At 40.5% G+C, this 15,868-nt stretch overlaps 1 protein-coding gene across 9 annotated transcripts in view; it reads left to right on the plus strand.

The window, feature by feature from the left end:
* Nucleotides 1-15,868, plus strand: part of ELMO1 (engulfment and cell motility 1) — a 490,805-nt gene that overhangs the window by 237,079 nt on the left and 237,858 nt on the right. For all 9 annotated transcript variants that reach the window (XM_031455196.2, XM_031455188.2, XM_031455189.2 and 6 more), the window contains one exon: nt 3,801-3,905. In XM_031455196.2, coding sequence (XP_031311056.1) covers nt 3,801-3,905 — 105 coding nt within the window. The remainder of the gene's footprint in view (nt 1-3,800; nt 3,906-15,868) is intronic.

Below are 15,868 nucleotides of genomic sequence, written 5' to 3' on the forward strand. Positions count from 1 at the left end.
CTTCTTAATTTGGGGGCACCACTGTTCTCCACCAGGCGCTCAGTTTTATCATCTATAAAACAAGGCTACAAACCTAGATTATATTTGAGGTCCACCCCAGTTCTCCAGTGGCCTTGGTGTATGGGCCTGGAACAGGTTGAAAGATTCTCTGTCTTAGACCTTGGATGTGTGATGGGAATAATTCAACTAAAAAACTGGCACGTGGGTAACAGAAGAGAAATAGACCTCTAAGAACTCTATACACTAATCCCCCATAGGGTGTTCACTGTGAAAGGAATCATGCTATCTTCAACTAGTTGGTACCATTTTCCCAAAGTGAAAAACCCTGGTGCTTCGAAAAGGGAGGTGACTGCTCCCCCTTTCTCTAGGGGTTGAGAGCTGTCTGGTGTGATTCACAGAGCAGCACATCTACAGGCAGTAACAAATGGCATTTCAGAAGGATGTACAGAGGTACACAGGCTTTGCAGTAAAACAAGGGAAATTTTCAAGTCATTTATCAAAGCTCTTGTAGCTTCCATTTCAAGACAGGTGGAAAAAAGAATAACATGGAACAAGAAAAGAAAATAAATCTGTATCCAGAGCATCTCATAAATAAGGAAGGAGTCGGGGGCTGCTGGCCTTGCTGGGTTTCTCAGAGTATTTTTGTCACAGTATAGAAAGCTCTCAAATGTTTTGGCAAGTAATTCTTATACTTTTTCCGTTATCAAAATCCACGCTTGTAAAATTATTTCACTGACTGTTAAAACCAAAAGAGAAAAAGGAAACAATCATTTCAAGGAGAGAGAGAGGCTGGGAAAGTGATGCCCAGAGTTAAAAAGAGAGAGACAGGAAAAAAAAGGAAAGAATATAGTTCACCCACAACCACAAATATTTTTTCATCTAAAATGCAGTGATGCTTCATCATTTAGAGCAAGTCAGAGAAAATCAAAGGCAATTTTCTAATTAGTTTTTGTTTAATAAGAGCCTGTTTGTTGGAGACAGCAGGACCTGGTTTACTGAACATGAATGAGACTTTGGTCTGTTATGTCTGGAAGGGATGGAGAAATTACAGCTTTTATTAAAAAGGATGGATCACAGACGCACTTTGCCTGAGCAGAACATGTTGATTGAAGAGGATCACAACAGTTGAGAACCTGCATTGGGCGTCTTTGTGAAACTCCCGGCAGCGTCTGATTGAGCAACAACTTGACACTAACATCCTGGTTAATAGACCGGACTCTGAGTTCAGATTCTGGCTCTGCCACCTAGTGACTCTGAAACTGGGCAAGCTACCCAAATGCTCAGTGCCTCAGTTTCCTTCTCTGTCAAAGGAGAACAATAATAGGACCTACCTTATAGGGATTTTATGAGAACTAAGAGTTAGTACACGCAAAGGGCTTTATAAAATGCCTGGCACATAGCAAACGTTATTTTATTGGGACTATTTCCTAAACAGCCATATGGATCTTTAAAAGAACGCTAAAAATAGATCCTATTGTTTCTTAACTTGTAAGACCATTTGAAAGCAGCAGTGGCCTGTTGGATACACCCAGTGTGTGCTAAAGGGCATGTGTGATTGATAGAAAGAGGCCCTGAGGGGATCCTGGGAGCACAATTCAAACAAGACTGATGACTCTTGTCCCTAGGGGGGGCCTTCTCCCTAGCCATCTTCACTAAGACATAGCTTTGGGGGGTTGTTCGAACTAGATTCAGATAAACTAATTTTTCTCTTTTGATTTGCTTTTGGTGTATTTATTTTTGGAACAGACTCATAGACTTACACTAGAAATAGGTCTGAAATAAATGTCATGTTTTTTTTCTTTTACATTTGGCACACTCTCCTTGGTTGGCTGGACCATGCTGTGTAGCAGCTAATAATTGATTAGCCTACGTTTTTTTCTCAAAGAAATTTTTCTCAGGCTATATAAAGTCCAAATGCTAGCAGTACGAAAATAAATGCATTCAACTTATAAACTAGGTGAGGAAGCCACTGATAAAGTGGTAAGGAAAAAAGGAAGAGCCAAAGCATGCCGAGACATATTGTCCAAGCAAGACCTGCCCTCTCAAATCCAAGTTGGGAGGCCAGCTGTGGGCAAGCTTGCTTCTCCTCTGAGCTCCAGTTTTCTCATCAGTATAATGGGCATCATAATAGTGCCCACTGCCTATTTATTAGATGAGATAACACAAGTGAATCCCAAACTACTCTAGTCCCCAGAAGGTACTCAGCAGATACTAGCATAATTTTATGTTACTCATGTTCATGAAAATCTAATGTATCGAAGTCAAAATAGTAAATATGTGCACAACAGGGAAGGTTCCATTATTCTTTTTGGAAGAACTGAAAATACTATAAAAATCTTTCATTGCAAGTTGCTTTTTAGACTAAATCTCTGATTGTTTATTTCCAGCATTTTGATTTTTTCCCCACTATTGAATACAGGCCTGACTCTCTTACCCCAGTGAGTATCAGACTAAGGCTAAATACCACTGCATTTGATTCCTTAGTGATTTTTATTTTTGTTACAATTATATTTATTTTATGAGATGTATCTTTCTTATCATAAGTAGTAGGACTTTGGTGTTTTAAAACTTTTCCAACATCTTCGTAAACAAATCGGGATAAAATGCTAAAATAAAATATTGAAGTCACTATAACTTGCTGTAGAGATATGAACAGAGCTGCTCTTAAAACTGTGGAACTGTGATCAGTAGGCAGCACCACTGTCCTATAATTTTAGATGTTGTTTTTTAGAGCATAAAAAATTTCCAGTCTGCATGGAAAAGACAGCTTTGGTGTACTCTTGAATAATGTAGAGAAGTGTGGGTTGTTTGAACTTTGAACAAGTGAACAAGAAGTCCTCCCTGTACTTAAGTTAGAAAACACTGCCGTTGACCAAAATTTCCCTGACGAATCAGAGTCAAGGTGTTTATTAAGAAGTATTCAGGAACAAAACAAAAATAGGTACCTTCATACAGATGACCTAGAGTAGGAGGTAAGAGCAGTTTTCTTTAATATCTCTTTAACGTTTCTTTTCCATCTCTCTAACAGAAAAATGACTTCCCTTATAACATTCACCATTTAGATCCGAATTTTCAGGACAGATCTTGGGGACCATTTTTGACAATTAACAGCAGTGAGTGGTTTGCTGCTCTGCACAGGGCTCTTGTGGTGTTTACTGCATGATCTGGAGCAGATGAAGAATGTGTTGGGCGTATTTGTAACAATTGTTTTGTTTTTGTGGTTCTTGGCACCGTGTGGGTGGCCCCAAGGCCAGAACTCTCCCTGGGAGTAGGCAGACATTAGGACCCATAAATATCTGAATTTTACCAAGTGTCTGTGCTCAGCAGCCTGTTGACTGTAAGTCTTGGACAATTTACAAACACCATGGACGGGTGTGGCCATCCTTAACCCTCATACATGAGGATGAGGAAGTTAAAGTGCAGAAAGGTGAACGGCAGAAATCCGGCTTCGTCCCAGGTCTCTCTCCCCAAATGCCATTGGTTCCCCTATAGCACAGCTATCAGAAATACAGTTTTTACACTATTTTCTTTTCCCACAGTGTCACATGTCCAAGAATGATGCTATATTTCAGTCTTCAGCCGAGTTTCCCAGGTCTAGAAGCTGGTTTTGCTGCACTTGTAGAAAGAAGCCCCCATCACCACCGCAGTAGATTCACGTGGAGATAGCGGAGGGCGTCTTCCTTGATTACCTGGAGCTTGCCTTGTGGTAGTTTTGTCTTGAGGAGGGAAATCAGACCTCCTGGTGGTTGGTGAAATCTGCTGCAGAATTAACCTGATCAAACATTTTGTTTTCATCACAGAATCACGTCAACCCTGCCATGGACTTTACCCAGACCCCTCCTGGGATGCTAGCTCTGGACAACATGCTGTACTTTGCCAAACACCACCAGGATGCCTACATCCGGGTAAGCACACAGCCCCTTGCGGCCGTTGTTGGTTTCCTACTGAATTCGAATTTCAAAACTTAGAGATATGGAGGGATTACCTTCAGATAAGCTGCCCCAGAGTTTAGCTTTCATCACGAAGAAAAGTTAAAATTAAGCGAAATCAATCAGGGACACCAAAATAGGGGCTTTTAACTTTTAGTTTTTTTTTTCACATGCTGACATCTAAAAACTACATTAGACACTGGAAAAATATTTTGCATAGTACAATATTTAATTATGATAAAAACTCTTAGCCTTAAATCACAGAGAAACGAGCTAGCTACCAAAAACCTGTGTGACCCCAACGTTTGTGAAAACCAAATACACTTATTTGACTTCTTGCAAAGAGGCCCAGGCCCAGGGCCTGGGACTGCTTCTCTTCAGTCTAACGCTGGAGATACAATCGGGTAAACAGAAAGCAAAGAATGGGGAAGATGAGGAGGGAAGGGAAATGCCTTCTCTCATTTTATAACAGATTAGTGACACTCCAGCTCCCAAAGCAAGTTCCTTTGTGGGTGGGGCAGGAGGAAAACAGAAGGAGCCACCTGTCTGTTGGGCAGGGCAGGATCAGGGAGGGCGGTGTGAGTAAATTGGAGCGAACGGACAGTGGCAGAGAAGGCCTGCCCGTCAGGGCCACTCCGCGGGAAGCCCTGGATTTCTGCTGAGACCTGTCCCGTGTGCCCAGGGAGAGGAGCCCAGATTCAGATTCATGAAGTATACTGATCCAAGACTGAGGTGGAGGAGGATATGAATAATCGGGGTAAGGGAACTGGCCAGTAGTTAAAATGATGACTAGATGTACGCTTAGAAAATGCTTGATGAATGAATAACTTAAAGCAGGAGGAGTAAAGCTGACATCAGAGTAAGCTATGGGCCTGTAACCCTGACATTCTCTGTTGCCTCCCTCTTGGTACTGGCTTTCTGGAGACCAGGGTTTGAGACCTGGCACTGTCGTTACCTGGTAACGTAAATGTGGGCAATTCCTTTTGTCTGGGCTGAAGTTACTTCTCTAAACGAGGGAGCATTTGGAAATGGTGTGGGCATGTTTCTTTGGTAGTCACCATGCCCAATGGGGGTGCTACTGGCCAAACCCCTCTAATACATGGGACAGTTTGCACCATGAAAAATTGTCCTACCCAGTAGCAACCCCTTTGAAAACAAAAGTCATGCCAGGTCTCTGAGTTCTCTGTAGACACTATATTTTAACTGTATGTGCAGTTTGACAAGCTTTGATTATACTGCAACACTATTTGTGATTTGATTATGTGAAGGATTTTACATATTCCTCTGAAAGGTTTTATGCATTTCTTAGGTACTTGGTCAGAAATGCAATTTTCCATAAGAAAATTGTTTTTTCATGAAAGTTTAATCTGGTTTATAAGTGTGTATCATTATTACACAGATTTTTTTTTCTAAGAATGTAATCTGCTCTCACAGTAAGTAAATTAATGTTTTCGAGGTACCATGTAGTATCGCCTTGGAGAGTTGAGTGTGAAAAGAAGAAGCCTGGTAGAAATTGAATTTAGCATTAACTGATTAATGTTTGTGGATGAATGTTTCTAAAATTAGAGAGTATGGATGCTGAATGTATTGTTAATTGCATAAGAAGCATATGTCTCAAGAAAAGTAATTTAACATTTTAAACCCATTTTCCTTAATGTGTTCTCTAAACTGTCATAAGTGAAATTAATACCATGGCAACCTGACAGAACTTCGTATCTGATAGGGACTTAAAAGAAAAACCTATCTGTAAAGAAACCTTTTTGTCCACATGCACTTTTCTATCTGGTTAGCCACTCCCTATAACTGAGATGTCTGTTGTTTTCTCAAAAGTGTCCATTTCCTGATGTTTTCTGTGTCCCACCTGACTTTGCAACCATTAAATGCTGAATGGAAAGCCAGAGCTATTTACATGAATAAATGGGGTTAGGAAATCATATATAAAGTCTGAGGCAGCCTGCAAGGGTGTTCTGTGGTGACTTAAAAAATCGATGTCCCAGGGATAGTGAGGTAGTGATATAAACAATGAAAATGGTCACCCCAGACAGCTCATTAATGTTGATCTATGATCTGAGTGGTCTTTTCTGAAACACAAAGATGGGCTTTTTGTTTTTTAATAAGTTTACATGTTGATAAAATTTGCTTTTTTTGACCAGGTAAATCTCCCATCTGAACTCAGTCTAATTCATTTATTATTTATATCTTTCATTTAACAAACACTTATTCTGTGCCTGACTACGTGGCCTCACTTTTCACTTTGCCAGTCGACTTGTGATTGAGGCTTTTAAAAGGGACTGTGACACGCACACGTGCACACACACGAATATTCCCTCTTCGTCCTTGACACGCGCCCCTGCCCCCGCTGCCCCCGCTAGCGTGTTCTCTCAAACACTGTGTGGTTTTGTAACTTGCCTTCTTGCCTTGTTTTCTAATTCTTCCATTGCCCACTCTTCAACACCTTGCACCCATCACTTTCCAGAAGCTGTTCTCCTGTTAAATGGGGAGCCCTCTCCTCTTCCTTCATCTTGTTTGCCCTCCCATTGACACTGGACGCTGTTTCCCACTGGCCAGTTCTCCCTTTTTGCCTGCAGCCCGTGCTGTCTGCCTTGATTCTCTCCTTGGCCATTCCTCTTAGTCTTTCTGATGGGTTTCTCTCCCTCTGCCTGCCCATCAAATGCACATGATCCCCACCACTCTCTATGGACCTTTTTTCTTTTCAGGCACTAGCCACCTGTGCTTACTGAATAATTATCAAATGGCTAGCAGTGAGCAAGAAGATAGGGATTCCCCAAGGAACAAGCCATTCACAAGTCCTGTCATTGCGGATTTTATTATCTAGAGTTGGAAAGGAGGGGTAGTAGGGGGACGAGATAAACACCAGCGCTTTCCAAACCACTTAGAATGGATTTTGATTTGGCAGGGGTGATGTTGGGGGCACAGAGGAGAGTCACAAAGATATGGAGGTCAGGTCAGGAAAGCTTCCTGGAGGAAGTGGCATCTACACTAAGACCTGTTGGATAGTACTAGTTATCAGGTGAGGGGAAGGGGGCACGAGAGATTACTCCAAGTAGAGGGAAACGTGAACAAAGTCATAAAGGTGTGGGCTTTGCTCAAGGAACCACAAGAAGTACAGCATGGCTTAAACAGGGAGTGGCAAATATGATCATGGCTGGTTCATTCGGGACCCTCTCTCCCTGCAGTAGGGTTTGCTTGGACCTTAATCCAAAAGCAGTGAAGAATTTCTGAACTATTTTAAGTAAAGATGGTGAGAGTTAATTTTAGAAAAAAATCACTCTCCTGCCAGAAAACAAATGTGAGAAATCAAGACTAGCAGCCAAAATAAAATCTGGGAAATGACAGAGAAATGATGGTAACCTGAATAAGGGTGGTGGCTGTGGCAATGGGGAGAAGCAGTTTGAATGAATTATTTTGGATCTAAAATAAACTAGACTCTTGCCAAGGAAGAGGGAGATACTGGCTTGAGTGGATGGCTGGTGGTGTCATTGATGAAATAAGTCTCCAGGTCTGTGAGAGGGTAATGTCTTTTGGAGACATTCCAGACTTTATATGCACGTGGGACATATGTCCAGGTGGATGTTTCTTGTAGACAGTGAGACATGGGCGGTGGAGCCCAAACCCACGTAGACACCACATTCTGTATAGTCTACATCCTTAACTTTCTCTTTCCTTCTAATCCGTTCATCTGGATTGCTGCAATGCAATGTTTTCTTAATGCTCTCCCTGCTAAAGTCGTATCTTTGAACCCAGCTTCCGTGCGGGCTGCTGGAATGATCTTTCTAATCGGAGTTCAGAATGCTTTGGGAAACACTCCTGGCCCTACTCCTGCTCCTAAGCTGGTACCTGACACATAGTGGATTTTAATGATTTCTTCTTAATTAAGAGTTTCTTTAGTTTTTATTTCAATGGTCTCTTGCCAATGATCATTTTTTTTAATCATCTGGGAATCGTGAAGTTTGCTCCTTTTAAAAATTGCATAAAGGTATATTTTCGCAAGATGAATTTATTGATGGGCAGCCTTTCTCATGTATGATTTGAATAAACTCTGTAACCGTGTACTAATGAAAGCTGCGGATGAAATTGAATTACCCCACACTTGGATGGGCACAGAACACTAGGAGGCATTGCAAATCTGAGCATCCCACTGTGCCTGGAGTAAAATCCGGGGGCATAGCATGATTTCAAATTTCTGGGTCTTATTTACTCTGGGCATAATTGCTTTTATTTTTTCTGAAGATCCTTCGCCCCCCCAGATCTCCCCCCCCCCCAGGGCTCTCTCTGTGAGAGGCAGAGAGTGGTACTTGGTTCACGCCCATGATCCTGCTGTCACTGTTTCACAGAGAGGATAATAGTGCAGAGCTGAGTGTTGTGTGTTTTGTTTTGTTTTGCTTTTTTTTTTTCCCTCTCCCTGGAGTGAAAGAAGTTTAGTGACTCCATTGGGGAAAACACACACACACACACACACATGAACCAAAAAACAGCCTTTGAACTTAGAACATACATTCTTGGTGCATTTAATTATTCCTTGAGAGCTACTGAGAAGCCCAAATAACTTGGTTTTCATTTGGTTCAAGACTCATGCTGGCTATTGTGGGAGCCAAGATTTAGCCGCAAAGCAGGAGGTAATGAGGAGGAAACCTAAGGATTCCAAACACATGATGGCCAGGTCTGAGCGGAATCAGAAAAAAATGCCTAAGAAAAATATTACAACTAAAGGAAAGAGTGATTTCACAATGAAGTTAATTCTTCATGGTAATATTTGTCTTCCCCCGTTTGATCTGAGGAAATGAGCACCTAGTACAAGTTGGGTAACTTACAGGATGTGCTCCATGAATTAACTCGATCTTCAAGAAAAGCCTATGATCTAAGCGTTGTTATCACCATTTTGTAGATTCAGGAAGTGGGACTTAGAGAGGTGCTGAGAGGTCCGCTGTCAAACAGCCAGTAGACCAGTTGACTTGGAACTTATGTCTTTGGCTTCCATATCTCAGGCTCTTTCCAGTCTGCAGCTTCTTGTCTCGGGTTTAGAATGTGATGGATGCAACAGTTCTTTTCTTGACATGAAGGGTAAAGGGACAGAGTTAAAGATGAATGCTTGAAGACACGGAAAGTTGATGGGACCATCAAACAAGTGTTTGTGTTCTGTTATGATCTTAAATCTAACATGGTGGGAAAGTCGTTTCTAAAAGGAAGAGAGAGGTGGCACCTTCCCTTTTCATTTTATTACCAACTTTATACACAGCATCACACTGTCTTTATTAGACGTAAATCCTTTGAAAACCAAGGCTGGCTTTTTCCTGTAGATTGCCATGTAACCAAATATTGTTAACGTTCCTATTGTGTTATTTAAAGGCATGGTGAAGGCGTCACTGCAAGGCTTTCTAGATCTCAGGTGCGGTCATTAGTTTCAGACTAGTGACAGAAGTATTTCAGAACTTTGGGGTTGGTTCAGAACCTCTTGTTTGTCGTCGGGCCCTCTCTTGGCCTTACAGCCAGACAGGAGCGTGCTGTGCATTAATCTCAGACCCTAAAAAAGTCACATAAGCTGTTTAAATATGCAACAATAAAAGCCAAATGCATGCAAATGAGATGTTTCTGTTATTGCTTATATACGTCTCAGAGGAAAAAAATATTCACACAGAAAACAAAACAGTTCATTTTCTCATATGCTAAAAAGCATTGAACTAAAGAGAAATCCTTTTCAACATTCATATTCATTTAAATCATCAACTCGTTCAGGAAATATTATCAAATGCCTGCCATCTGCCAGGGCAAGGCCATGCGCAGTGGATGTGGTGGTCAACAAGGGTCTAGTTCTTAGGTACCAGAAAATAGAACAGCAAGCAAAGGAAGAGAGTATGATTTTTGTTGTTGTTATTCTGTTTAGTTTTATCTTGTTTCTGCCCCCCTTGGAGTTTTTCTTATTTTCTTCTAAGTTTTCAGATGTGACCTATCCGGGGCACATCTATCAAGTCATAGAACCTTTACTTGATATTTATTTCCAACTTTCTACAATATATTGAGCAGACAAACATTTTACTGTTTTACAAATTATTATGCTGTTTAACTATATTGCAATCACTTAGGACTTGTTTCCTTCCCCAGTCGAATTTTAAAGAGTGGCCCTACTTCTTAGAGAAATATTCTCGTGTTGGGTCAATATGGAAAAGAACAAACTTGACCCTTTTTGTATATTTTATTTAGTGTGGTGCTGTGTTATATAAAAATAAAACATTTTCTTAATGAGGCTGTTACCCAACTAACGGCAGAATTTATAAAATCTTGAGGCTTCCAGTAACAAACTTAGAAGTAAAATTCTGACAACGAGAACCTACTGTATAGCACAGGGAACTATATTCAGTATAGTGGCCTATAATGGAAAAGAATCTGAAAAAGAATACATATACGTGTATAGTTGAATTACTTTGCTGTCCACCTGAAATATTGTAAATCAGCTATACTTCAATACAAAAATAAAAATTGAAAAAATAGTAAACTCTGGGAACGACTTGTTCTTTATGTGCCCTGCAGTTCTTGCCTCAACATCCCTCACCGTTCCTCCTAATTTATGATCAGCCTCTCATCCAGTTGGAGTATCTTTGCACCCTGGGTGACTGTGATAGACAATAATGCATTTCCTAAGTGGGGAAAATAGAAATGCCTTCAAAAGGAAGATTTATTTCAAGGGGTTCATGCAGTTGTGGGCCAGGACACATGTATGTTTCTAACTTTATACCAAATCAGGACAGAAATACATAGAATATGACAAGAAAATGAGATTATGGGAAAAGATAGATATTTGTCCCCAAGAATTGTTTTCTCAAAGTTCTTTCATGAAAGACATTTTTTAACAGATGAAAAATTTAAAGTCTGTTTACACTATTTCAAAACCCTGACATGGATTCTTCCTCCTCGTGATGCATACATAGTAAACAGTACTTTTTAAAATAGTTGGGAGAAATGTTGGGTTTAGATCTTAACTCACTACGGGGACATGGGAGGCCATACTGGCAAGAAAATGCTATGAGATGACCTAGTGTGAGAAAAGCTGCTCCATTTTACTTTAAGTCTTTACTGTATTTTGAGTACTTAATAGCACACGTTATTTGTAATCTTCTCTTCAGTGCTTCCGGAGCTGGGAAGAGGTACTTTGGTATCCTCTTCTTCCAGTACACAGATCTCTCTGTCCATTGGGGCCCACCTCAAGTTCAAAGCCATCTTGGGGAAACCCTTTACCATGTCTCTGTCCTGTGTCAGGGGCATAAACACAATTGTAGTGGCACATACAGAGCTTGCTGTGAGACAAGAACCCCAGACACTTTCATCCATTTCTCACAACACCGCTCTGAGGTTGACACTGTGATTATTTCCATTTTATGGATGAGGAAACTGACACACAGAGAGGGAAGGTGGCTTACACACACACAGCTAGGGAAGTACTGGAGCTGAATTTGAGACCAAATAGTCTGCTTCCAGTGTCCACACCCGGTGCCTTTTAGAGGTTGATAGGTTCACATAGTGGTTGCAGCTGCAGGTCAAGTAAGTTCTAAGGATGTATTTTGCTCAACTGGTGCAGTATGTTTAAAGGGAAGAGAATTTGAATTGCCTGTAGGCAGGACATGCCCTCTCCAAGTAATTGCAAGCCCCAGAACTCTCTGTTATATTCTGCTTCACGCATTCTAGTTATCTGCCTGGTACTCGAGGGGCCTGACTTAGTGGCCATGATTCTGGTGGTCTGCAGTGACCTTCATGACTTTCTGAGTGCACTGTCAGCACACAGTAGGTGCTCAGCCTCTTTTACTTGCCTTTTCTCTTCCCTGGTCCATAAAGTTGTACTTGATACTGTCCCATCTCCTGGGAGTTTTCATATTTCTGTGCTTAGTATTTGTTATCCTTCCATCCTTGTTGTCAGCTCCTGGAGAGCAGCTGCTTCATCCTGTGTTCACTTTTTAGTCTCTTGCTGAGAATAAAGAACTTTAATTTCAACCTCCCAAGAGTAGGGGAAGAGATGAGGCATGCTTCTCAATTTCTCTGGTTGTAAATTCTAAAGGAAAAAAGTCATCAGATCAAATTATAAATACACTGGCCCAGTGTCTGGGGGCTCTCAGCGCAGTCAGCCCTCTGCGCTGTGTCAGACCTCGCCGTGGAGTTCTTGCTGCCTACAGCCCACCCTTAAAGGGAACAGAAACCAAGTGTCCCTCATGTACTAAGGGGGGTGCTGATGGAGGCAATGCTAAGCCTTTAAAATAAATTACGGAACTTTTAACATTTCAAGGGGGAAATTGGCAGTTTCCCAAGCAACATAATTGCAAGACAGTGTGTAATGTGTAATTAAACTTAACTATGAAGCAAATGATTGGAATAAACCTTGGTGGCACGTCATTTTTTTGTTCCCATAGTGCTGACAGATCCTTCCCTCCCCTTGTCCCTGAAATGGCTTCAGCAGCAATTGCTCCTGATTTTTTTTAATGAAATTATATGTTGCCAGTTAAACACACAGTTTCGTGTTAAGGAACCTTTTTAATTTGAGTGGCATCTTCCTTCTAGGTGATCTGGAGCACAGAATCCATTTAGAATAACAAGGACCTCAAGGCAAAGCTTGCTGGGACTTTCAAATGACTCTTTGTCTAATGATTTATTTTCTTTTTATTTCTTTTCTTTTTATTCTTTCTTTGACCAGGGTGCCACAGCTTGGAAGCTTGTTTTTATGTACAGTTTTTTCATGTTTTAAAAATAGTGACATTAATTTCACTGACTATGAGTAACCAAGCTGTTACTGCCAAACAATCAGGACCCCTTGAGAGTGTGAATATATGTGATTAGATTTTCTAATTTCCGACTTCCAAAGCCAATGATTTGAATGGAATGCTTCAGGCCCGAGAATGAGACTATTGTTCAACTTGGGCTTGGTTTTATCTCCGAAAACCCATCATCTGAGGGAGGGAAGGCAGGTTCCAGATCCACGGCAATGATGTGCTCTGAGTTCTTCTGGTACTGGATTCAGTATCTGGAACTAAAGCAGGTCTAAAACATGGTAGTTATTTGTTTCATTCTCCTTTGCTATCAGCCTAAGCTGGGTATTAGGTTTAGAGTTTTTTAACTTAGCTATATCTAATAGAGTTTTGTTGTTGTTCTTTTCAAAACTTTAAATAAAACACAGTGGGAGATCGTCATTCCAAGTGAAGTAAGCCAGAAAGAGAAAGAAAATACCATATGTTATCACTAACATGTGGAATCTTAAAAAAAAAAAAAGGCACAAATGAACTTATTTTCAAAACAGAAACAGACTGACAGACATAGAAAACAAACTTACAGTAACCAGGGGGAAAGGGGTGGGAAGGGATAAATTGGGAGTTTGAGATTTGTAGATACTAACTAGTATATATAGGATTTCTTCTGTATAGCACAGGGAATTATATTCAATATCTTGTGGTAACCTATTTAATGAAAAAGAATATGAAAATGAGTATATGTATGATCGAAACATTATGCTGTACACCAGAAATTGACACATTGTAAGCTGACTATAATTCAATTTAAAAAAAAAAAACACAGTGGGGTTTTAAAACACATCAATCCATCCCCTAAGAAAAAATGAAACCAAGCTGTACAATGAACTGTATGCAACTGACACAGTGCAAACGTAGACCCCGCGTGAATTACAAGTTTAGAAACCATAGACAGCCTGACGTGTGAATGACGCTGTCCCTCATTAGGGTACCAACAAAACCCTTAGTCAACAGTGACTGTCCTGGGGTCTCTATCTTGCACCCAGTAATATCTTCCCATTATTCCTCCAAACTGTTTCTCTGTCAGTCTGCATTGTCCATTTTTATGTCTCACTGTGTTAGTTAAACAAATAAGTATTTGTCAAGTACCTGCTCTGTGACAAGCTGCTTCATTTCTGCTGATGAAGCTAATATCCCGCAATTTTACTGTAAATATTAGTTTTAGGAGTTTTTTGTTGACCTTTTGTAATTTTCTAGGTAGATAATCACGTCACCTGTGCACCAGCTTTACTTCTTCTTTCCCAATCTGTATACTTTTTATATCCTTTTCTTATTTTCTTTTCTTTTTTCTTTTTTCTTTTTTTTTTTTTTTTTTTTTTACCAATTGAAGGTTTGTGGCAACCCTGTATCGAGCAAGTGTATTGGTGCCATTTTTTCAACAGCATCAGTTTTTGTCTCTTTGTCACATTTTGGTAATTCTTGCAATATTTCAAACTTTTTCATGATGATTATATTTTTATGGAAATCTGTGATCAGTAATCTTTAATGTTACTCTTATAATTGTTTTGGGGTGCCACACACCACATGAGATAGGCCAAAAGCTAATGGTCTTTTGTGCCAGTTAGCCAAGTTGTGACTTCAAAGGAAAACTTCTTGAAGGAAATTAAACGTGCTACTCCAGTGAACACATGAAGGAAGAGAAAGCTAAATAGCCTTATTGTTGATACAGAGGAAGTCTGAGTGGTCTGGATACAAGATCAAACCAGCCACAACAGTCTCTTAAGCCAGAGCCTAATCCAAAGCAATGCTCTGATTGTCTTCAATTCTGTTAATACTGAGAGAGGTGAGGAAGCCGCTGAAGAAAAGTCTGAAACTAGCAGAGGTTGGTTCATGAGGTTTAAGGAAAGAAACCGTCTCTGTAACATCAGAGTGCAAGGTGAAGCACAAGTGCTGATGTAGAAGCTGCAGCAAGTTATCCAGAAGATCTAGCTAAGATAATTAGTAAAGGTGGCTACACTGAACAACAGATTTTCAGTGAAGACAGAACAGCCTTCTGTTGGAAGAGGATACCATCCAGGATTTTCATAGCTACAGAGGAGAAGTCAATGTCTGGCTCTAAAGCCTCAAGGACAAGCTGACTCTTCTGTTAGGGGCTCATGTAGCTGGTGACTTGAAGTTGAAGCCAGTGCTTATTTACCATTCTGAAAATCCTAGGGCCTTTAAGAATAATGCTAAATCAACTCTGCTCGTGCTTTAGAAATAGAACAATAAAGCCTGGATGATAGAACATCTGTTTACAATATGGTTTCCTGAATATTTTAAGCTCACTGTTGACACCTATTGCTCAGAAAAAAAGATTCATTCAAAATATGACTGCTCATCGACAGTGCACCTGGTCACCCAAGAACTCTGATGGAGATGGATGTTGTTTTCATGACTGTTAACACAACATCCATTCTGCAGCCCATGGATTAAGAAGTAATTTCCATTTCCAAGTCCAATTATTTAAGAAATACATTTTGTGAGGCTGTAGCTGCCATAGATAGTGATTCCTCTAATGGCTCTGGGCAAAGTCAATCAAAAAGTTTCTGGCAAGGATTCACCATTCTAGATGCCAGTAAGAACATGTGTGATTCATGGGAAGAGGTCAAAGTATCAGCATTAACAAGAGTTTGGAAGAAGCTGGTTCCAACCCTCACAGATCACTCTGAAGGGTTCAGAACTTCAGGGAAGTAAGTAACCGCAGATGTGGTGGAAATAGCAAGAGATCTAGAATTAGAGGTGGAGCCTGAAGACAGGACTGAATTGTTGCAACATCACGATAAACCTTTAAATAGACAAAGAGTTGCTTCTTATGGATGAGCAAAGAAAGTGGTTTCTTAAGGTGGAATCTACTCTTGGTGGAGACACTGTTGAACTAACAACAAAGAATTTAGAATATTACATAAACTTAGTTGATAAAGCAGTGACAGGGTTTGAGAAAATTGACTCCAATTTTGAAAAAAGTTCCACTGTGGGTGAATTGCTATCAAACAGCACAGCGTGCTGCAGAAGAAGTTGGTCATGAAAGGAAGAATCAGCTGATGGGACAAACTTCATCATTGTCTCGTTTTCAGAAATTGCCACAGTCACCCCAGCCTTCAGCAGCCGCCATTCTGATCAGTCAGCAGCCATCAACATTGAGGCAGGACCCTC

Source organism: Camelus dromedarius, chromosome 7 (assembly GCF_036321535.1).
Source record: "Camelus dromedarius isolate mCamDro1 chromosome 7, mCamDro1.pat, whole genome shotgun sequence".
NCBI classification, from domain to species: Eukaryota; Metazoa; Chordata; class Mammalia; order Artiodactyla; family Camelidae; genus Camelus; species Camelus dromedarius.